This window comes from Juglans regia, chromosome 14 (assembly GCF_001411555.2).
Source record: "Juglans regia cultivar Chandler chromosome 14, Walnut 2.0, whole genome shotgun sequence".
NCBI classification, from domain to species: Eukaryota; Viridiplantae; Streptophyta; class Magnoliopsida; order Fagales; family Juglandaceae; genus Juglans; species Juglans regia.
Window position 1 is genome coordinate 6,773,004 of NC_049914.1, and position 23,139 is coordinate 6,796,142.

Consider the following 23,139-nt stretch of genomic DNA (forward strand, 5'->3'; position numbering starts at 1 on the left):
TTTTCTAAATTGAATGAATAATAATAATGATTTTAATGGTTTGAGGTGAAAGGTAAATTTTTCAAAAATATTATTTGAACGTGTTTTTTTGGACACATCCGCTGCTGGTAAAGGTGTGCACAAAATCATGTGCAAATATCATGTCTGCATTAATGAGGATTCGTCATACATCACATCACTGCCCAACTTTTAGGCCCAACAACTGAAAATCAAGACTTTTACCATGCTTAAAGGAAGACATGTATACAAGTTCATTGATCTTATCACAAAGGTTGCATAACTGACAAAAGATGTTCACTTAAATGAATTCTATACAACAAAAGATCTGGGTTTGGCATTCACAATGATCTCTGTTACAATTCATTCGCGTGATACGATGGGAAAACCTTTCGTTCTGATGATCTATTCCTGCTCAGGATCATCTTCAATGAACAACCCAGGGACGAAGATGATGAACACATTGATAATGAACTCTCCTCCACTACGTTCTGATCAGTCTGATCATTCTCTGATCTATTCCTGTTCAGCAACCACTTCAACGAACAGCTCAACGAGGAAGATGACGACGAAGACACAGACATAGAATCGGTATCGCCCGCCACTACATTCTGATCAGTCACATTTTCTGAATTTGGAACATCAATCACAATCTCCAATGCAGAATCCCCATTGCTCACACCAAGCTGATCAACTCCCACTCCCTCGAAAGAATCCACAGCTGAAGTCCCGTCATTTGCTTCCGTACCAACCGTCAAAACCTTAGCTTCACACGCCGCCGGAGCTCTACAAATGGGACAGTTCGAATGCGAACTCAACCACATGTCTATGCACTCCAAGTGAAAACCGTGGTGGCACTTTGGTAAGTTCCTCCCTAGCTGTTTCTCCTCAAACGGGCTTAAGCAGATGACGCATTCCAACGCCTTTTGCTCCTCCGAGCTGTATTCAAACAATGGGATCGTAGCGATGACGGAGGCGTCGAGACCTTCCCTAGGAGAGTTTGAAACGGAGGTGTCAAACTCGAAGGTATGGAAATGGTGGATCCGAGAGGGTGGTCGGATGTGCGAGACGGTCATAGAGCGTCGCCTCCGTTGCTGGGCTTGCGCTAGGAACCACTTTGCATAGACGTAGAGGAGTAAGACGAAGAAGATGACAAGAAGAAGAGATATTACGGCGGCTAGCATGATGTTTCCGTCGTAGGAGAATATATTGCTCCGGACAATGTGGGTCGGTATGTAGGTGGGTTGCTTTGGCGAGTCAGGAGGAAACATTGTGATCTTACTGAGCAGAGAATTCGTGGGTCTCTCTCTCTCTCAATTTCTCCATACGAACTATTTCGTTGCAGAGAAGGTGAGGGATGTAAGAAATAGAATGCTCCTCTTCTTCTTTAGCATGAAAGAACGATTACGTGAAATTAATGCCCTTCTTAGCAACTGCCAAGATCGATCTCTCTCTCTCTCTGATCGCTCTCCACTATGTGCCAGTGTGACTCTGGAGGATATTTCGAGCTTTGAAGTCAAGAGAATTCCCTTAAAAGCACGAGCATTGGATAATGTCTATACATATATAAAATCACTTTTTTTACATAATTATTTTATCTAAAATTTTCACATTGACTTATGAATTTTTAAGATAAAATAATAAAAAAATATTAATATTAATTTTTTACTAAAATTAATTTTTTATATATATTTTATAATTAATATCCACTATATATATCTTATATTAATAATATAAATATAATAATAAAAAATATAATTTTTTTATATGTTATATTAAAAATATAATAAAATGAAAAAAAATATAATATATTATAATAATAAAATGAATGTGTATGTAAAAGTTTGTTGTGTTATTAAAAGAGAGAGAAAATGAAAGGATTGTGAGAGAGAGTAGGAAGAGAGAAAAAATTATTAAAATATTTTTTGTAGAGTGAATAGTAGTTATCCAAATTTAGATAAGTAATGTTCATAGCTAGCTAAATATTTGAATATGCTAAATACCATATTTTTATTTTATTTTGATCATACTAAGCAGTATGTAATACATTCATTACCATTATATGATAAAGAAATATATAATAAATGATCATTTAATGGTAATAAATGTGCCACATCATACTTAGTAGGATGAAAGTAGAATGGTAATATGGTGTATAGAATTTTCTTTTAAAAAAAAAGAATTCATAACATCATTAAATCACTAATAAAAAAAGAATACCACACTCTCATTTTATTTTGATCATATTAAGTAATATGTGACATATTCATCACTATTAGATAATAAAAAAATATAATAAATGATCATGTAATAGTAATAAATGTATCACATCATATTCAATGGAATGAAAGTAAGATGATAGTATGATGTATAAAATTATCGAAACAACTCTATGGCTTTAGCTTCAAGTTATCACATAAAATATAATAAATAATTCAATTTTTTAAAATTTTAAAATAATAATAATATTAAAAAATAATATTTTATTAATATTTTATTAAAAATTTAATTTTATTTAAAATTATTTCATTTTACCTTACTTTACTGTGTAAATGAGACCTAATGCTTTGGGATAAGAGAAAACGGACAAAGCCAAAGATGTATTAAATGTTTAATAAATGAGAAATGACTTCAAATAAACGAATTTTACAAAAATTTTATAAAGAAATGGATTCTATTATTAAAAAAAATTGAAAATTTCTTTTTTTTTTTTATAGTGAAACTCACATGTTTAGAAAAAAAAATTGTGCAAAACTTATACATTTTTTTACGTACCCTTGATCCTAATAAATATATTAAGATTGATTTCCTCTAATTTGAAACTCTTCAGAACTTTTTGACAGTTTTTTCCTTTTTCTACCGCAATTTTTCAACTCCATTTTGTTTCTGGTTTTTTGTTTTTTGTTTTTTGTTTTTTCTTTTGGTGCTCTCCTTGTATCATTGTATGGCAGTCTGGGTAGTAGGGTGAGGTAGGACCCACAGGACTAAGGTGTGAATGGGAACAGGGGTCCCAACTCCCATGTGAATCAAAGCATTACGAATTTACGAGACAAGGTTTTCTTTGGACTCTACAACCACCATCCTCTGCTACAGTAGATCTTTCGCTAGATTCCAACTTTTTTCGCTGCATGTTTCGGGCAAGTAAATTCTAGTGCTATACATTCTGGAAAAAGTTATTTTGACTACCAAATGTGACCGCTTAATTTTTTTTATTTAATAATTAAGAAAGTGATTTTAAATAATTAGTATATTTTTTTATTTTTTAAAAATATTTAAATATATTAAAAAAATATGAAAAAATAAATAAATAAATAAAATTATAAAATGTAACTATCGGTCAAGTATAGCGAGCGGCAGAGTAATCCGACTCATAAATTCTAGTGTTAGTTATAGGCTTGTGACATGCGACACAGCTAAGGGTCAAACCACTGTTTTCAATTTCGTACCGTATCGACCAGTACGGTCTAAATTTTTTGTACTAGTCGTTGGGTCGGTACAGGTACCATATATCTTTCGTACCGATCGATATCTGCCTCAATTTCGGACTTCAATTTTTTTTTTTTCAAATTACAAGCTTATTTTTTGACCCACAATTTAGACTAGGCTATTTATAATTTATATATATATATTTATATATAATTTATTCATATATAGACTATTATTTTAGAATATAATTATATATATTTATATATATAATTGATTCATATATCGACTATCCAAAAACAATACACGAAACAATATCGATATCGAAATATTTCGTTCAAGTGCCTTGACTGATACAACTTTCAGTACGGTATTCAAAACATTGGATCAAACGCACCGTGAATGTGACAGACTTGTCATAGGGCACGCAATTTATAGCAAAATCCAACATCCATATGAAACTTCAAGACCCGTTTATATACATAAGTGTTTCATTTCAGCTTTTAACTTTTATCTCAACTTAATTCACTATCTAAATCGCATCTTAATCTGGCTGGGTCTAGATTTGCAGAGTACAATGTTCTTGTTGATCAAGAACACCATAATTTAACAAAACAAAGGTTCACCCATGAGGTAAGAACAAGGAAAATTTAAATAGCAGTAAGAACCATATTTGGATTGATGACAATTGAAAATATGCATTCAATGTCACATTTATGGCGATGTTACATCTTTTGTTGACGAATGAGAATAGAAAGAATGGAAACTTGCCTCAACATTTGAGTCACTAAAATTACAGAGTTCTTGTACGCTAATTTTAGTCCATGAGTTTGTATCGTTTCTCTTGGACACCTGTAACTCCCATTTGAATCTCTATTATAGTATGAAGTGGCACCTGAAAACCAGAAAACCAATCCTACTAGGATGAAATTCCACATACACAGTATCAACAACTATAACAGATGATTGTCTGAAAACCCTAGTAAGGATGATTTCTTATATTCTAGTGGAGGAGAAAGATCCTTACCCCTCTTGCCCCAACATAATACATGCACAAAACATGGAGGGAATGTAAAGATAACTGTAAAATATATTCAAGCATAAAAAGGCAATGTTACAGGCCATCTAACCTCAATGTGTGGAATTTCTCTAAGAGGCCTATCAGCAAAATATGCATATAACGCTCTCAATACTGCCTGCAAGGATAAAGCAATAGAGAAGCTTTAACCAAATCATAACTGCAACATCAAAACTTGATACAACAGAAGTTTATGATATATATATATATATATATAACCTGGTGAGATATCACTACAACAGGTGCCCGTTGTCGTTCAAGCTCAATAATTACAGGTTCTAGCCTGCAGTGTGGGAGGATGTCAAAACTGTAGAATGTGTTGCAAAACAAAGTATTCAAAGACAATGGATCCAAAGACTATGAATATTGGGACCTTTGAATAACATCCAAATAGGACTCGCCACGAGGGTACCGATACCTCAGCTTGTCCTTCTTACGTGCCCTGACATTTTTTCAATGACATAATTATCCAGCACACACCTTAAATAAAACACAGCTTATTCATACCAACAAAAAATGTACTGAACTAACTGTTATTCGGAGAGATTTTATATACATTCTTGTATTTACCAACTAAAAGAAACAGATAAAATATAAAAATAAAATAAATGAAAATTGCAACGTACTCATACTCCTCAGGCATGTTCTTCTTTATCTCTTCATATGTCATCCCATCACAAACTCCTGCATTTATTTCGTCAAGTGCACGCCATTGTATCTACCAAAAATACAAAAGAAATTACACAACCTCCTACCCACATTGTAGAATAAATTTCAATCGAGATCTATCGCCCACCAAAATCATTTAAACGTAGAAAAAAAGGATGCTTCGTCCAGTGACATTCCTGTGGACCAAGACAAACCTTTGGAAATCCAACAATTGGACTTGCTGTCAGAATTGTTCGTTGCAGTGTGCTTGTCCAAATCTAAAAGATTACGAAGTATAAAAGAAAGTAGTCCGTCACTTCAAAGAAGTTCAACAATTAATAGTTGAAAGTCAATCGATATAGTGATAAGCAATATAGACAAGTTGCAAGAATGATTCTAGAAAAGTTCTATCCATTTTTAAACATTCAAGTCTAGGCAAGTATGACCATGCCCTTAATGTTCAAGTTTAAATGTTACATTACGTTAAATGAATTGTCATGTTATATGCCATGTCACTAGCCTTTCAATATGTTATAAATTCAAGTTTGCAAATGCTTTAAAATGTAATGCTTGTGCTACATTGTATGTAATGAATATGCTTTAATGTAGGGTTTGTCAATTTGAGCTGAACCACCCACAACAAAATGGACTGACAGGATGAGATTTATGGAGAAGAGATTACGATACCCTAGATTTAGTAGTAAAGGGGGTGTGGGGTCCCACATTGCCTAGGAGGTAAAGATTCTTGTGGATTATAAATGATTCCAATAGGTTCCATACATAACCTTGACTAGATCTTTAGCTTTAGAGTATAAGTCCAAATGTGGTTTGAGCTTTTTTTAGGTCAATACATAACATCTTGGAAATTGGAATTGCTTCTGGCTTTTGAGAACATCAATTACCAATTTGCTTCATAAAGATAGTTGAGCGCAAGAAAAGGAATTTCAAAACCTCAAATAAAGATAGTTGTATTCCCAAGTCTATCAGCGGTTGAACGAAATAAACAAAAGTAGGTTATTTTGTTTGCCTTGCAAAGGGGAGGAAAAAGAGTAAGGTCCTCTATGGTTCGAGAATCAACTTACTATTGCTTCAATTCTTGTACTTGGAAGAATACATGCAAGTCACTATAAACGCAAAAAAAATATTGCTTCAAAGTAAATGATACAATAAAAGTAAACATCACTATCATTAATATAAAGAAGCTTACAGAAGCAGCCCTTTCTGACTTGAGTCGCTTTTCAACAAAGTTAGCCAGCTTTTTACCATAAACTTCTCCACGATCACTGTACAAACAAGTTGCAGTATAGATGGGTGAGTCACATCATGGTTTGAAACCGATTTCCGTGGCAGAACTAAATTTCATAAATAAATCACAATGCATAGCTTAGACAGCTAAGCGGACAGGGTAAAACATGCACACATATCTCAGAATTTAAGAAAATGAAACCAGATACAGGGCAACACTCATGATAGGAAAAGGGTAAAAAAACTAATTAGATGCCAGAAGAAGATTAGGTACACAGATAAAACATTCAAATTTTCAGATAGAACTTTAGTGTTACTGTTGGCATGTCATTGTATAATGTTATACAAAATATTCACCGAAAACATCAAATCAGGAAGGTATATTATGCAGTGTTGTGAATTTTGTACCGTACCAGCTGGTAGGGCCGAAATTTTTCGTACCGGCCGTCCGGCCGGTACAGGTACTATATCTGTTTCGTATCGGCCTCAATTTCGGCCAGTGTTTTTTTTTTTTTTTCGTTTTTTCAAACTACAAACTTATTTTTTAACCTCCAATTCAGACTAGACTATTTATAATTTATATATATGTATTTATATATAATTTATTTATATATAGACTATTATTTTGAAATATAATTTATTTATATATCGACTATCCTGAAATGTTATCCCGAAACGGTACCGGTATCGAAATATTTCGTTCCAGTGCCTTAACCGGTACAGCGTCCGGTACGGCATTCAAAACATTGATATTATGACTTCTCTGGGTTTTGAACCAGCATCCAAACAACTAGACCTTCATTTTTTGATGCATTTATGAGTAGCAGTTGGTGTTTGCATAGTCAATCATTCCCTTCGTGTTAATTAAAGGTTCAGATGAGATACAGTTATGATATATCAATGTGATTGACGTGTTTTCCTTAGAAGACCACAGAAACCATCCAGCCTCAACCAATTGACAGCACTGATGACTTTCTTCTATTTTTTTCATGTCTCTTTTGCCAAATTTATGTTCTTAAGAAGCTCTCAGAAGGGCAAAAGAGTAGAATTATTATTTCTTTTGCTAGGAAATCTTTTAGAGGCATTAGAGTGAGGGTCGAACCCTCCAGCTTTTAGTCCATGGTCCCAGAGGACCAGGGTGGATGCCAGTTGGCCCATAGGCCATTGGCCAAAAGAGTAGAATTTAGTCCTTTGTAATACTTGCAAAAATAGCTTTTCTGGTCTATGAAGTCAGATCTTCAGCAAACCCAAGCGGGATGGCAGGATTGCAAGAAGATGGCTTTGTGTCCAAGTCTGCAGTGTGGTCCTAGTGGAGACTAGCAGTACCTCCAATCAAATGAAAAAGAATAGGGGAGATTCCAAATTCTCCAAGCGTGCAGTTCTAGCAGTACCACCAATAAAAGGAAAAAAAAAAATAGGATAGATTCCAAATCTTATCACCAGATTGTCAAAACCAAACTTCTTCCTTGGAAACAATCTCCCCATAAAGAAGACATTTCTCAAAGGCTGGTGATAGCACTACTGCAATATACTCGTTCCAATTTGTTAATTCAGCTACTAACAGAATACCATATCTGTATGAACAGATGAAAATTAAAGATACTACCATACTGTCTCTAAGGAAAGGGAAAGATATACCTCACAGCAGTGTCACCTCCAATCCTGCCTCTAACATTATCCTTGCTCTCCCCGTGCCGAGTAAGTAAAATTGGGCGGGGTGTGAGATGGGTATTAACCTGCAACAAATATGATGAAACATTCCAAGAATTTGAAGATTTATCAAAACATGGTAACAGCACAAAAAATATCTCGTTTTATTTTTTTATGAGCAACAGCACAAAAACATCTCATATCTGAAAACAATGCAACAATACAAATGGTGAAATCCATACGTGTACATACCTACCTACCGAAATGGCTACATGCATGCATGCATAAATACAAATGGCGATCTTCACATGACCCAAATCGTGTCCTAATGTGTATTATGACCAAGAAGCAAACCAACTAAGCTTACCCCCACCATACGACATAAGGGGCCCAAGCTTTCCACATTCCCATAGGGATGCCACGAAATTAAATGTACCACCTTCCAGGTAACCTTACTCTACGCTCATTCATCTTAAAGTGTAGTGATGTGGAAGTCAGTCCCTATTTACAAGCTTAAATTTAGTGAAACAAATCTATTGGAAAATATGTGGGGAACCTATTATGTGAAGATTATTAATCATCACAGTTTACACTTCTATCTCTTAATTTGATCTTTTTCAAGCCCCACTTACTTGCAAAAAAATAAAAAATAAAAAGAAACTTATTCAGGCCATATCCAGTACATCCTAAGCTATCATTGACACAAATGGCATACCTGCTGTTTACATAGTACAGCCACATACGCAGAGATGTTCATCCAAAATTTGAAAAATGACAATTCTTTGCACAAGAGTTATAAATATGTGAGAGCTAGCCATGCAGTTGACCAATTTGCATACTAAAGAACAAACCAGATGTGGTCATATGCTTAAACAAGATGAGAAAAGATTCTGGAGATCACAAAGCCTTATAAAATAAGGAAGATATAATATATACCATGACCATATTTTCACAAGAACATACCAAGAAAAATACAATTCGCCCAGGAAGATAGCCACTGATATTGTTCACCTGAAGAAACAAAAAATGTCTTCCGTAAATTGAAAATCAAGGTCTCACAGCACAATTACATCAGGAGGATGACAAAGATGCATGAACATCAAAGGATTTGCAGGACATATATATGTTTATATATATTTTAAGTAATAACAACAGCTTACAAGAAACAACAAACATGTTAACTGACAACTACTGCCCCTGACCAGTCCCCCTTACCTCGCAGGGAAGCCTATGCCATGAACTTTTTTTATAAGTAAAAATTTATTAATCCACATAATTAGGCATAGCCCATGCACGCAGGGAGTATACAAGAGGCCAATGCTATGAACTAAAGTACTATTTAATAGAATTTAATCTTCAAAAATATAAGGCAGTAAAGCAAACAATAAGCAATTAATACCACATCCAAAATTTCTCAATAATCATCAAGCAATTTTCAAACCAATTAACAGAGTGCACGATTAAGAGATAAACATAGATTTACTAGAAAACAACTTTTTACATAAGATTCTTCAAACAAATAAAGTCAGCAAACTTACTTGTATTTGTCCACCGTTTCCACTGACCATATCAATCATTTTGATGTAAGATCCTTCTTCTACAGGCTCATAAACCTTGTAACAGGAGCGCGGTGCAAATTTTAGTATGATGCAAAGCATTCTACTAACCAAATCTCACCTAGTCAATTGATAGAAGTAAGGTTGAGGCAATTACTTTTTCATAATTGGCTAATCTATCTTTGAAGTCCCGCAATCCAGCCTCATAATCCGGCCTGCATTAGGACATAATTTATGAGGTACACGACTTTCAATCAAGGTAAGAAGCAACTGGTTTCAGAGAGCAATCATACTCTTCCGCATAATCAGGGCTTTGTTGAATTTTAAGTCGTATATTCCTTTCAATAATGCGCTCATCATTGCAGAGTGTTTCCAGAAAAATAATCTGCATTCAAACAAAATAATATGCATCAAGATTCAATACTATTTATACTACTATTCATGCATGGGGTTCCTTACCCATGCAGTGGCATGGTACCTTGCATTTCCCTTCAGCCATTTTCATCAGCATATTCCTTCGTTTCTTGGTACTGTTGGTTGCGTCCAATATCCCTACCTAAAACCAAATTGGGATTAATGAAAAAAATGGATTAGCAGAAGCCACAGATACACGAAAGAATCTAAGATAAACTTACCTGGCCACCTTCTTGCATCCAAGATATCATGTCTTCCATAGCCAAGGCTGCTACCTAGTAGCATGTGATATATTAAAACTATGTACAAAGAAGAGGGTTAATATGGCGTTAATATTACCAATTGACCAGAATATAATTTTAAAAAAAAACTACTCGTATCACATTATAATAACAAATCAGGTCTTAGAGGGATGATACACCCAATTCACAATAGTATAATCAATTAACTATTATCCCTCATCACCATATTCATTCACCTCATCTACATAAGCCATGAGTAATATAGAGAACAAATTAATACTTGCAGGATATACTCAAAGCAACAAATCATTCTGGTAAATATTCACCTCATTGCGTGCTTCCATTCCTTCAGGATTGTCAGCTCGGAAAAAATCTGCAGACTGCACAAATATATTCTTTATTTATCAGGACCCATTCCAGAAAGTTAAGAAAACTAATGAAATCTTATTCAGACTTTAGTAAAAGATGTTCCAAAAAGAAACCTTGGCCTGATGACAAAATATGAAAACCCTGACATCTTAAGGATATAAATACATTCCCCTGTAAAAGCTTGGGTGCCCTCTGCTGCACTGGCAGATGTAGCAGACAGATAAACATTGGGCTTCCTCTCCTAAACTATGAAGTCCCTAACATTTCAAAGACAACACTTCCTCCAGCAACAAAAACTTCCAGGCTAGCTTGTTTAGAAAGGACACAATAATTAGAGGCAACCACATTTGTACCCCCTATCAAACTCCAACTCCCTCTTGTTCGAAATTAATATATCCCAATGTTATGGGAAATGGGCCCAGAAAATTGCAGGGTCAAAGAGGGCCTGGAGCCCCCTCTCTCCCACGGCTAAGGACCGCCCAACGAGGGGAAGTCCACGAATGGGCGTCACCGTTCGGCCACATCCCAGCAGAGTACGACCCGTGATGGCTAACCTATCGACATTGGCCAGTACAGTCACTCCATCCCAACCGGCTCAGTTGGTGGTCATGTCAGAGCAGAATGAAAATTGTGTGCCCAGCGAGGGTTGCCACATTAAATGCCCCGATATGCCCTCTCAAGGGACATGCCCATGGCAAGGCGTAAAGATCAAACGCTTAGAGCAGGTTACTGCATTAAATGTCCATATCGGGCCGTAGAGGAAAAAGGGGGGCTTTGCCAGCAGCTCCAGCAATATATAGGAAATGGGAGGTAAACCTAGATCCTGATCCCTTATCTTTTCCTCGTTAATACTACACACTCTAAAGGGTAAAGAACTAACTTAGGTATTGGAGGTGTCCCCCCTCGGGTTTCCGAGGTTCATTCTGACTGCAGGGAGTGAGGCAGTGGCAGGTATACCAAAATTGGCATCAACACCCAACATTACATCATGACAGACCGATTGTAACCCAAGCCCACACCCAGTTCTCTTTTCCCCTTCAATCCCAAAATGTACTTGTAGATTAGTTTGCTAAAGTGGACTGGAAACCCGATCCAATCCTACCAAAACAATTTAGGAATTATTCATGCACACATCCATCAGCTATTTGACAAGATTTCTGAAAATAGTTTTCTACTATCGTCTCTGCCTTGCACTTTTGCATGTCATCTTCACGGTTATGAATCATATGAAATTGTGAGCCTTTGATGACATAAGAGGAGGTGAGATTAAGGACAAAAAAATCATATATAGAAATAGTGAGACTAGCAGAGAAGGAAACAGAGCATCATTTATGAACACTACGAGATCAACTATTCAAACGTATTTATCACACCACCATCACACGACCAGTAAACCACTCAACAGATTACAATCAAATAGTCAGATCTGCCTGAAATTACTCATACCAAACTTCAGAAAACTTAAAAGAATTATCAATGTGGAAAACAGGTCAGTGATGTACCTGATTAGCCCCATGCTTAAGCCGTCGATACTGTTGCAACCAAGAGAAAAAAAAAAATCAGGATAGCTTTCATCTTCATATTTTTCTCCACTAACAAGTGGTCTGAAGAGCAAAAGGAACAGTCATGGTGAGAATGTAAATGACCTTTCCAACATTGAAATGCTTGGTATCATGACCCAACCAACGAAGATATCTAGTAAGTTTGGCTGCAGTAAAAGTCTTTCCTCGAGCTGGCAAACCAACCTAAAGTCAAAATAAATATTTAGAACTATTCACTCTCAATGGAACTCCTTATGAAGCTAGAAATGGGAAGCTGATATGTTGGCAATATTTGCCAACACCCAGTTTTCAGGCTAGCAAGGTTCAAATTTTGAATTCCAGTCCTGCAAAGAAATACCAGGACAATCGCCAAATGTCTATCCTCCTTTGGTCCAAGCATCTGATCAGCTACAGCTGCAGCTGCAACAGCTCCAGCGGCAGCCGGCATTGAATTCTAACAATTAAAAAGAAACCACATGATCATTTAATAAAACCAACACCACCAAAGCAATTATTTGACCAGCACAATCTTCACTGATTAGAGGAAATGAATATTTTTGCAAACCTTTGTTTCTGCGTCAATTTTGAGATCAATAGCAAAAGTACTTGCACTAGCCGATTTAACTAGCCTAGGAGATCCAACACCCCTATCTACGAGGAGACCCCTGTGACTATCTTGCTTTTGGAAAGGTGAAAATGCACCAACTGACTTTGATTCAACCATTCCAGAGCCCGAATACACCCTGGATGAATCAGGGACAATTACCTCCATCTCCTACATACAAATGAATATAAACCATTAGGTCCAGAATAACATAGTATTTGATAAAAGAAAAGGATACATGCTGGAGGCATATGCAAGTCAGACAGATTTATCGACCAGAAGTGTCTTATCTAGCTCCTTAAGTAATAGTGCCGTGTTGCCACTGAATCAACAAGTGTGCCAAACATAAATATGCTAGTTGTTGCATATGGTAAGTTCCATTCCATTATGGACTAAAGAACACCTGAATGTCGAAAGTCATATCCTCATGCTAATATAGCTTACAATTACTCCAAAGCCCAAAATAAAGTCAATTTACATATTTGCAGGATAGGTTACCAAGAAAAACCTTTATAGTTGCAGGTCGATCAACGGAAACACCACCATCCTTAAAGAAATGTGAAACACTCCCTGAGGCATCCATATTGTTAAAAACCCCAGCACGTGTTAATGACCTTGGAGTCTCTGTGTTGTTAGCTGCATAAACCAAACCTGAATTGGCAGAAGTTGATGGAGCTGGAACAAGATAATGTTCAAGATCAAGCTCCAAACTAGCTGAAGAACCATTCTGCACGACAAGGAAACAAAAAAAAAAAACTCTTATAAAGCTACATAAGACATTGCAAAATACATGTCATAAAGTATAAACTCATATTTCAAGCGAAGAAAGCCTCATTGGCACTTCATAAACAATCCGTTTATACCCAATATTCAGTTGCCTTAAATAGAACTAGAGATATCTCAAGCTTCTAATTTGGCATGGGGAAGAAAATTCAAATTTTGATGGTGTTATATAAAATCATCTCTTGGAAAGGAACAAGCTCTCTATATGTTTTTAGTTCAACTGAATTTCATATCTTATTGAAATGAGAATACAACTCTCAAAGTTATTTTCCATCAGAATACCTCTTCAACAAAGTCTTAACAAAGAAGCATTAGTGGTAAAGGATTGTAAGTGAAAAATGCACCTCGGCACCCAACTCCTGCACTGAATTAATACTGACATCAGGAATACCACGAACAGCCGAAGGCCGAAGGTTCTCCTGATAAGCCCTCCAACTTGCAGCAAGATCGAATGGTGAAACCCTATCAGCATGGATGAATATCCGATACTCAAGAACCTCTTCAGCATTAAGCCTAAACAGAGCCAGCCTTGCATCCCCTTGCAAGGTTCCCCTTGTGAGCAGTCGGTTCGGACCCTCCTCCACTATACAGGGTGCATTATTGTACATAGGCTTCAAAAGAAACTTGAAGTCCAATGTTTCTACATCCAAGACAAAATAAAAACATGAAATACACAAGCCGAAACCCCTAAATTTTATTGCATAACTGTTTGCTGCATATTTGAAAATTGAAATAACTAGATTCCTTTTTCCTTCATTTCTCACCATCTAAAGCCATATTTTCCAACGGATTAAGGATAATATCAAGAAAAATTCTACTTGCAGAACCCTTAGGCCACGTTTGTTTTTACAACTCCTCTCAACTCATCTAACTATTATAACTTTTTCAAATTTCTACATAAAATAAAATAAACAATTCAACTTTTTTAAATTTTAAAATAAAAATTAATATTAAAAAAATATATTTTAACAATATTTTTTTCAACTTTTAACTTTAATCTCAACTCATCTGTAAAAACAAACGAGGCCTTAGTGTGACACTTCTGACATGAAAAGTCAATCATTTTTTATGGTTGATGTGATGGGCATATCAATGCCTACCACGGTGTTACGCCGTGGTTACACTAGTTTTCTCAATTGAGTACAACAATTTCTTTTATTTTTGTTCTATGAAACCAAGAACAATGATAAATTAGTATATTTTGGAAGCGTTGTTTGTTGATTTATTGAGCATGCATGAAGACATTTTATGCTTCCAGAAGCGACTAAGCACTTCCAAAGCAATTAAGATGATTAATTCAGTAAGGACCTCATGGTGAAACATGGTTACCGTGATTGGGGGGAACAACAAAGCTCAATTCCCACATTGACGCAGATTCGCGTTCCATCGGAAGCTTTAAAAGGAAAAGAAAGTTCAAAAAAATTAGAACTAGAAAAACGCAATCCAACGCAGCAGAGATAACCGAGAGAGAATGGGTGCTATAGAGAAGAAATTAAATACGGCTTTAGAAGAATCCCAAGAGCCAACGAGAGGGACGGAGCCGTAGACGTGGGGAATGAGGTCCCCCTTGCGCTTGTAATTCTCCATCTTCAAGGAGACGTAGAGTTGGCCGCCGGCCTGGTCTAGGTTCTCCTCTCGCTCTTCCTCGCCCCCGTGAGACCCGCCGTCAGTACTTTTCGACGCACCGGTTCCCATTCCGATTCCAATTCTCCCAAAACAAAAACCTGTACCACTAGTTTTGGATTTTTCCCGCCTGTGCTTGAAGCGGATGGATATGAACGTGTTCAGAGCTTATTCTAAAGTTACACCATTTTGTTTCTTCTGATACTGGATAGAGGAGAGAGAGAGATTGAGAGATGGAGATGAAGAGAGAGAGGTGAGGCGTTTGGAATTTACTGGTATCGACGGAAGTGGATGAACTAGTGATTCGTCTTTGCTTCCGGGTCAGTACGTTGGAATAGGATTTTCTCTTCCGAAATGTCGAAAACGAAAAAATCTATTTATCGTCAATTTTCTTATCATCGTCTTATTATTCATATGAGATTAAACGTAAATTTAAAAATATAATAAATAATTTCTAATTATCTAATACCATATTATAAAATAATAAAATAAATAATTAAAATTAAAATATCCACTACATTTTTATTAGCAGAGTTTTAATTTCTGATTTGTGATTAACAGAATAACGAGTTTAACACTATTTAATTTCATTTTACTTTTATCTTACTATATAATATGTAGCATATTTATCATTATTAAATAATAAAAAATTATCTAATAAAATATTATTTAATTATAATAAATATATCACATCTTACATAATATGATGAAAGTAAGATAATAGTGGTGTATAGAATTTTCCATTATTAAATATTTATACACTCATAAATATTATCAATTAGTTCAAGTGATAAAATTTGTGTTTTTCTAGATTTTAATTCAAAATTTTGTTTGGCCTATAGAATATATATTTAATTTAATAAATCCAATATTTAAATTTAATAAAATAACCATAAAAATGGTTCGCGCAATCAGTATAATCTAATAAAGTTGCGATAATATAAATTTATTTGAGAATATTTTTATTAAGAAAAGTTCTACTCATCATATTTACACCACATGTCATATATGATTTTTTATCTAGCCTCCCAGTGAGGGCTCAGCAGCCCAACCCCAGTCTACATTTTCCCCGCCCCGCCCCTGCTTATATATATTTATATAAATTGTATATATTACAATTTGTTAGACTTATAGTAAATTTTACATTGCTCAAGTAAAACTTTTGTAATGCATTGGCCTTTTATATAAATGTTGGTTTAGGAGGCTAAATCAATACAATTTTATAAATACAAGTCTAACAAATTTAAAAATTATATCTAAAAATTATGTTATTAATTTTAAAATTATGATTATATTTATAAATTTTTAGACTCAATGGACCATCGGTACCATCAGAGTGGGCGGGGGGGCTTGACCCTCACCTCGTGCCGGGGGGGAGGGTGGAAGATCCTGCCCCCACATATACGAGTAACCCCCCCTATGTTAAGGAGTAAAGAATAATTTGTACATTTTTCTTTTTTATGAGCAAAGTCTTTGGCAATCATTTAAAGAAAAAAGAAGAAGATAAAAGTAGAATATACATGAGACTAGTATAAATAAAAATTTGAGTAAAAATAAGAGTTTGAAATGAGAGTGTGAAATTATTATTTATTTTAAAAGTTTAAATTGATAAGAAGAAATAGATTTTATTTTATATCTTAAACACTATCATTCACGCGTGGGCCAAACTCTCTTTCAATGAGTGGGTCCAACATGTTAAATATTTAATTAAATGAGTAGAGTATAGAGTCAAGATTTTAACTTATGACCTCTACTATGATATCAAATGAAATCACCATTTATTTTAAAAGTTTATGATGATAGAAAGAAGTATATTTTATTCTATATATTAGCAAAGAGATATTATGCTAACTTGATTTTTTAACGTCGATATTATAAAATTGGCTTCGTATACTAAAGAGCTTTGGGGGGGTGGTTGGGTCAAAGATTGTAAAGAGAGCTTTGCTAGGTACACCAAATTGCTTACCAACACTAACATAATTTTTTTATTAAAAAAAAAAACAAAACAAAACAAATTTTGAGAGAATAAAAAGTTTTATATCTCATGAAAATTATTTTTATCTTTAATTTGCACTATTTCATTAAATATATGCCTTACATGTCATTATTTGCGTGCAATTTCATATGTAAACTCATTGCAAAAAGACTTTTCCTAATAAAAAATACTTAAATAGTTTCAAAAAAATTTTAATGATAAAATTAATTTGTTTGGTTGTTTTAATCTAAAAAATAAAAATAAAAATGTACATTTAAAATAATTATTTTGATATTTTTCCTCAAACGTATTTTTTTTAATATTGTGAAATATAGTTTCAATTTTAAAGAAGATTAACAAATGATGAAAATAACAATAAATTTTTAGATAATTACATATTTACCCTGTAATCTTATTACATACACGGCACTTCCTCAAATCACCTGTTATGTCATTCTTAAGTCAACAAATATTTTTTTATATTATTTTTAAATAAATATTACATGTTTCATGTTTGAAGTGTTTTAGACATATGATTATTAAATAATAAATAATTTTTTAATAGTAAAACTCAAAACTTGAACTCTATGACTAAGGCTTCGTTTGGTTACCAAACTCCTCTCAACTCATCTCAATTCATCATTACAACTTTTTTAAATTCCAACACAAAATATAATAAACAATTCAACTTTTTCAAATCCTAAAATAATAATAATATTAAAAAATAATATTCTAATAATATTTTATCATCTCAACTCAACTCAACTCAACTCACTTCAACATCCAAACACAACCTAAACCTCCTTAAATTAAAACCTATATTATACACCACAATCTCAAATATATACTAAGGCCTTGTTTGATGTTTGGTAACACAAATGAGATAAGATAAGATAATAAATAATAGCAGTAATATAGTCTGTGAATAATATTAAAATGATTTAAGTTAAGATATTTTATGGAGTTTTGAGAAATGAGAGATAACAAGTTTAATAATTAGATGAAAGTTTAATAAAATATTGTTAAAATATAATTTTTTAATATAAATTTTATTTTGAAATTTAAAAAAATTTGAATTGTTTATTATATTTTGTATGAGAATTTGAAAAAGTTGTATTGATTATATGAGATGAATCTCATCTTGATAACCAAACAAGGTCTAAATTAATTGATTTATGACAAATTTAATTGTTTCGTAGTTATTTGCAGTTGGTTTTTAGCTTGTCCTTATGGATGACAATATGTGACATGACCTATGAATTCAACACGAACATGACACGAAATTAGTGAGTTTGACTTTGATGTTAGCTAGTTCGGATTAAAACAGGTTGACCTGTTAATACACGATTTATAAACAGGTAAACTTGCTTAACATAAAATCAATTATTTTTGACCTGTTTAGAATTCACTTCAAAATTAAGATTTTATTATTGTTAAGTTATAATATTGATATTTTTCAGTATGATTATGCTTTTATTATTTTTATTGTTGGAATTGTAGTTTTAGACTTATACTCATATTTTTTATTGTATGGTTTTGTAATATTGATTTTATTATATGTTAAAATTTAATTAAGATATTATGATTATTAATAAATATATATATTTTAATTTTTATGTAAAATTATATTAATCAGGTTAAATGAGTTATGTATTTTAATTTAACCCATTTATATGAAATAAATAGATTAAAATGAGTCGTGCCATATCATGTTAACATATTTCTAATTAATTATTAAATAGATCAAAATAAATAATAAAATACGACATATTATCTAAATAGGTTAAATTAAGATTTTAAAATTTGATATATTTAATTTAATAAATTATATTTAAATTAATCTATATAATCAAATATTCATAACTAAACGTGACATCAAAATAAGTCAAAATCACAATTTGTTTCCTTACTTGTCCTAGACGACAGCACTGCACGACAAATTAATAAACACGTCGAAATTGAAATCGGAAATTCTATACAAGAAAGAGAAAGGGGTCAAAATTCGTGGGATTTATATATATAATTTTATCTGGATATCATAGTTATTTGGGTCGCTTTTGACAAGTCGTACTCACATCACGTGTATTTGCATTGGCTTCGATTAGTGGACACGGGCGGTTCTTATCTTTCCATTGGACATGTATGCGCACTTGTGGGAGTTATCGGGTCCGTCTTATAAAAAGTGACTGCGTTGGGCGTTCCTTTTGCTACCACGACATGGGTGGGATGGCCTACTTTGCCCCAAAATCCACGAATCTTCGCATGCACTCCGGTCATTGTCTGCCACGTCTTATTAACTGTGATAGTCGAATGTTCTCTTTTCTTTTTTTCTTTTTTTTTTTTTTTGTAAGAAATGTTCTTCTATCTTGTGTTATTATCCGTTAGAGTGGACTCAATAAATTTGGGTTAAAATTTATTTTAATTTTTTTTTATGAATTTAATAAGTCATTTTTTAATAATATCAAATAACAGACTTAATAAATCTAACACTATTATATTAAAATAATGATTTTGAACTTTTCGGCCAACTGAGACCCAACACTAGATGTATACACACCTTCGGCCAATTGAGACCCAACACTATCTCGATTTCTCTGCAACCCACGCAGACCGATATCAAACCATAGGTCACATTCGGCTATGACAAACCTTTCCCATGGATCCCAAAACAGAGAAACACCCACCCACGAGATTTATGACAATCACAAAGAAATACTTAAAATAGAAAAATCTCATAAATCTTTCACAGATTTACGACAATCAAATGGAATGAACAAATCAAATATATATATATATATATATATATTTATATATATAACTCCTAATCAGAAACCATGTAAAAATCAAATTTTCAAGAAAAAAAAACTGAGTAAGAGAAAAAAGAAAAAAAAAGGCGACGACTGGGTGGCTTACCAGGAGGCATTCAATGGCGACGGTGGAAAACGTGGCTTACTAGGAGTCACTGTAGCTTCTGGATTGGCCAAAATGAAGGAGTTCAAGCTTTTGAGAAATGAACGAGTTCAGGGACAATGAGAAATAAAGGAGTTCAAGCTTTTCTTCGTGTTTTTCTTTTTGCACGGGACGCATAGCAAGCGAGAAGAGTATTTTTTATTCACAAAATAAGATTTGACCAGTAACTTGAGCTGATCAGATTTGATCAATGAAAATACCTTGAGCTAAAATCATTGTAGTTATATAGAGTTCATTGTAGTCAATTTTGTTGCAATTTAACGAAGATTTGACTAAATTTTGGTTAAGTTGAGCCACTATTAATGCTCTTATCTACTTATCAGTTACTATTTATTTTTATATTTATAATTTTTTTTTTAAAATGTAAAAGTGTTTTTCACATGACATAGTAAATATGAGAAAAGTTTTTTCTTTGTTGAACTACTGACGTTTTGCTAGTTCTCTGTTGGTTCTTTCAACCACGAAGATCCTCTAGGCTCATGGGCTCCCAAGTGTGGTGGCCACGCAAGCGTTACGTTCCATTAAAGGCCCCGGTCTTTAAGTGGGTCAGATCCAGACTCGCCCAGTTTTCAAAACCGGCCTAGTTAAAAGTTCTAGGGTTTGCATACAAATACCGCTAAGCCACATCCAAACGCACCGGTAGACATAAGTTTTCGTTTTCCTTCGCTGCGCAGAGCCATCTAGGGTTTCAAGGAGGCTAGGCAGGTTTCTCTCTTTCTGCGACGCCATGAGAGCCAAGGTAGTAATCAAAAGATTGTAATATATCATTTTTGTTGTAAAAGGAATTTTCACCGCGGTAAATTACTATGGTGATCGTGTTTTTGCAGTGGAAGAAGAAGCGTATGAGGAGGCTGAAGAGGAAGCGCCGAAAGATGAGGCAGAGATCTAAGTAGAAGCAGAGTAACATTGGGGCCTATGGAGCTCTTTACCAGCTTTAGGCTCGCTCTTGCTGCCATTTTTCATTTCCTGGCTTTAGTTTATGCCTTTTTGTGGAACATCTCGTAACGTTTTGTTTTTATCTTTCAATTTATACATCCTGGCGTAGTGATTAACTCTATTAAGCGTTTAATTTTGCATTTATGAAATGGATTATGTGACATCGTTGCAGCTATTTTTTCATGCTTGTGTGATGGGTACGGTTTCTGTGAACGGCAAACGCGATCGGTTGAATATCTTAGAATGCGATGGAATATTGATCTAAATTGAATTGAAATGAAATGATAAAATATTGTTAGAATATTATTTTTTAATATTATTATTATTTTAAGATTTGAAAAAGTTAAATTATTTATTATATTTTATATTGAATTTTAAAAAATTTATAATAATAAGTTGAGATGAGTTAGAATAAGTTTATTTATCAAACAAAACTTTAGCCAACAATGCCACAGATAACTGTCGGATGTAATCGGCTGATGTGGTATTATGCCACGTTAGTCGATGTATTTAAAAAATAAAAAAAAATTGACGAAACGTGAGGGAAGAATTCGAAATTTCAATGCAGCAATAGAAAACGTGAAAGAACAGATTTGTTTTCTCACTGCGTCGTCGTTGTCGTCTTTGGGTCTCTTGTTTTTTTGCTGCATCGTCGTCGTCACGTAAGCTCTTGTTTAAAAAAAAAAATAGAAGAAGAAATATACGACAAAGAAGAGAGCAGAGTTCCGTTCGATTTCTTCGTTCTCAAATCTGATTTGCATAGTCTCGAAGAATAACGGGAAAAGAAGTATATATCCTATAGAAAAAACAATATTTACATCTGTAACTATCAAAGGAACCTGATCCTAGTATTTTTTCACAACAGGTGCTGATATCCATCAAATCATCACGAAGCTTTGCATCCTAACATGATGCAAAGAAATGTATTGTTAAGAAGCTGTGTACTAGCAGCAGCCATCATGCACTTGTATCTCAGCTTCCTATTTAGAATTTCCTGTCGTGATTTTGCTTCTATTACAGATACGCAATCTATCACTTAAGCCTGAGATCACGCCACATACCATATTAAACATTAACGGCTACAACATCTTAACTACAGCTCATGATAGCATGATTTTCTCCTAGATTATTGTGATTTTTTTAATATTTTTTCGTATATATTTACACCAATGTTCAGACCATATTGTAAGAAATGATTTCATTTTTCAATTCAATATTTATCATGTTATCAGAGAACACCCTTGCATTCTTTCTCTGTTTCTACTCTTGAAAACTAGAACATCATTTTGCTACCAGATTTGGTAGATTGTGTATATGTAATAGCTTCAAGCAAGCTCTTTTAACTCATATGGCATACATACAAAGAAAGACTGAAGTTACATTTTAGTTGTACAGGAGCATAGAAAGCTGAGTTCAAGGCCACATGAAGCATCAAAGAGCTATCTTCTCCATATTAAGGAAAGTGATTCAAAGATGGACAGCTCACAAAATCAAGATATTCTCTGTAATTAGTGTAGGCTAAAATCTTGCATACGTTTCTATTCTTTGTAACAGTTAGTATCTTAACATTAATTACTATATATTTACCTAAGATGAAACAGCTGCATTGTATATATAGTTACGGATCAAATCAATAAAAAGTGTGAGAAAGTTTCCTTTGAAAACTGCAGTATCTTATTCTCTATATGGTATCAGAAGTTCTATTCTCAAACGAGTTTTTCGATCCCTTCAATGGCTTCCGCAACAAACACCAACACCCAAACCATTTCCTCCACTGAAAATCCTCTTGTCGTCTTCAACATAACTGCACAAATCAATGAGAAACTCACACCCTCCACCTTTCCCAAATGGCGTGCTCAATTTGAGGCACTCCTAATTGGTTATGACTTAATGGACTACGTAAATGGTGACTCTCTGTGTCCTGTCTCCGATGGAACCCCCTTATCACAGACCAAAAGAACTCACTGGATTCGCCAAGATAAGCTCATTCTTAGCACTATCCTTGCTTCTACATCCACCATTATCACACCTCTCATTGCCATAGCCAAGACCTCTCAAGAAGCTTGGACAAAACTCAAAAATATG

At 34.0% G+C, this 23,139-nt stretch overlaps 2 protein-coding genes and 1 long non-coding RNA gene across 3 annotated transcripts; 1 reads left to right on the top strand and 2 right to left on the bottom strand.

Moving 5' to 3' along the window:
• Nucleotides 1-293: 293 nt before the first annotated feature.
• LOC109002172 (RING-H2 finger protein ATL63-like) lies at nucleotides 294-1,523 on the bottom strand. The gene has a single exon (XM_018979813.2). The coding sequence runs from the start codon at nucleotides 1,266-1,268 to the stop codon at nucleotides 354-356; it is 915 nt and encodes a 304-aa protein (XP_018835358.1). The 5' UTR covers nucleotides 1,269-1,523; the 3' UTR covers nucleotides 294-353.
• A 2,529-nt stretch (nucleotides 1,524-4,052) lies between these two features.
• Nucleotides 4,053-15,471, bottom strand: LOC109002381 (6-phosphofructo-2-kinase/fructose-2,6-bisphosphatase-like). Its single transcript, XM_018980103.2, has 23 exons — nucleotides 15,051-15,471; nucleotides 14,880-14,943; nucleotides 13,895-14,190; nucleotides 13,276-13,494; nucleotides 12,729-12,938; nucleotides 12,522-12,617; nucleotides 12,269-12,367; nucleotides 12,125-12,154; nucleotides 10,580-10,633; nucleotides 10,233-10,286; nucleotides 10,076-10,153; nucleotides 9,891-9,982; nucleotides 9,755-9,812; nucleotides 9,580-9,654; nucleotides 9,005-9,052; nucleotides 8,030-8,127; nucleotides 6,354-6,429; nucleotides 5,362-5,424; nucleotides 5,125-5,216; nucleotides 4,872-4,940; nucleotides 4,718-4,781; nucleotides 4,551-4,616; nucleotides 4,053-4,315 (listed from the first exon to the last, which is right to left on the bottom strand). The coding sequence occupies exons 1-23, from the start codon at nucleotides 15,243-15,245 to the stop codon at nucleotides 4,238-4,240; spliced, it is 2,274 nt and encodes a 757-aa protein (XP_018835648.1). The 5' UTR covers nucleotides 15,246-15,471; the 3' UTR covers nucleotides 4,053-4,237.
• Nucleotides 15,472-20,535: 5,064 nt separating this feature from the next.
• Nucleotides 20,536-21,229, top strand: LOC109002424. The gene is made up of 2 exons (XR_001998005.2): nucleotides 20,536-20,857; nucleotides 20,946-21,229. It is a non-coding gene; the product is annotated as an uncharacterized LOC109002424 (long non-coding RNA).
• The last annotated feature ends 1,910 nt before the right edge of the window (nucleotides 21,230-23,139 follow it).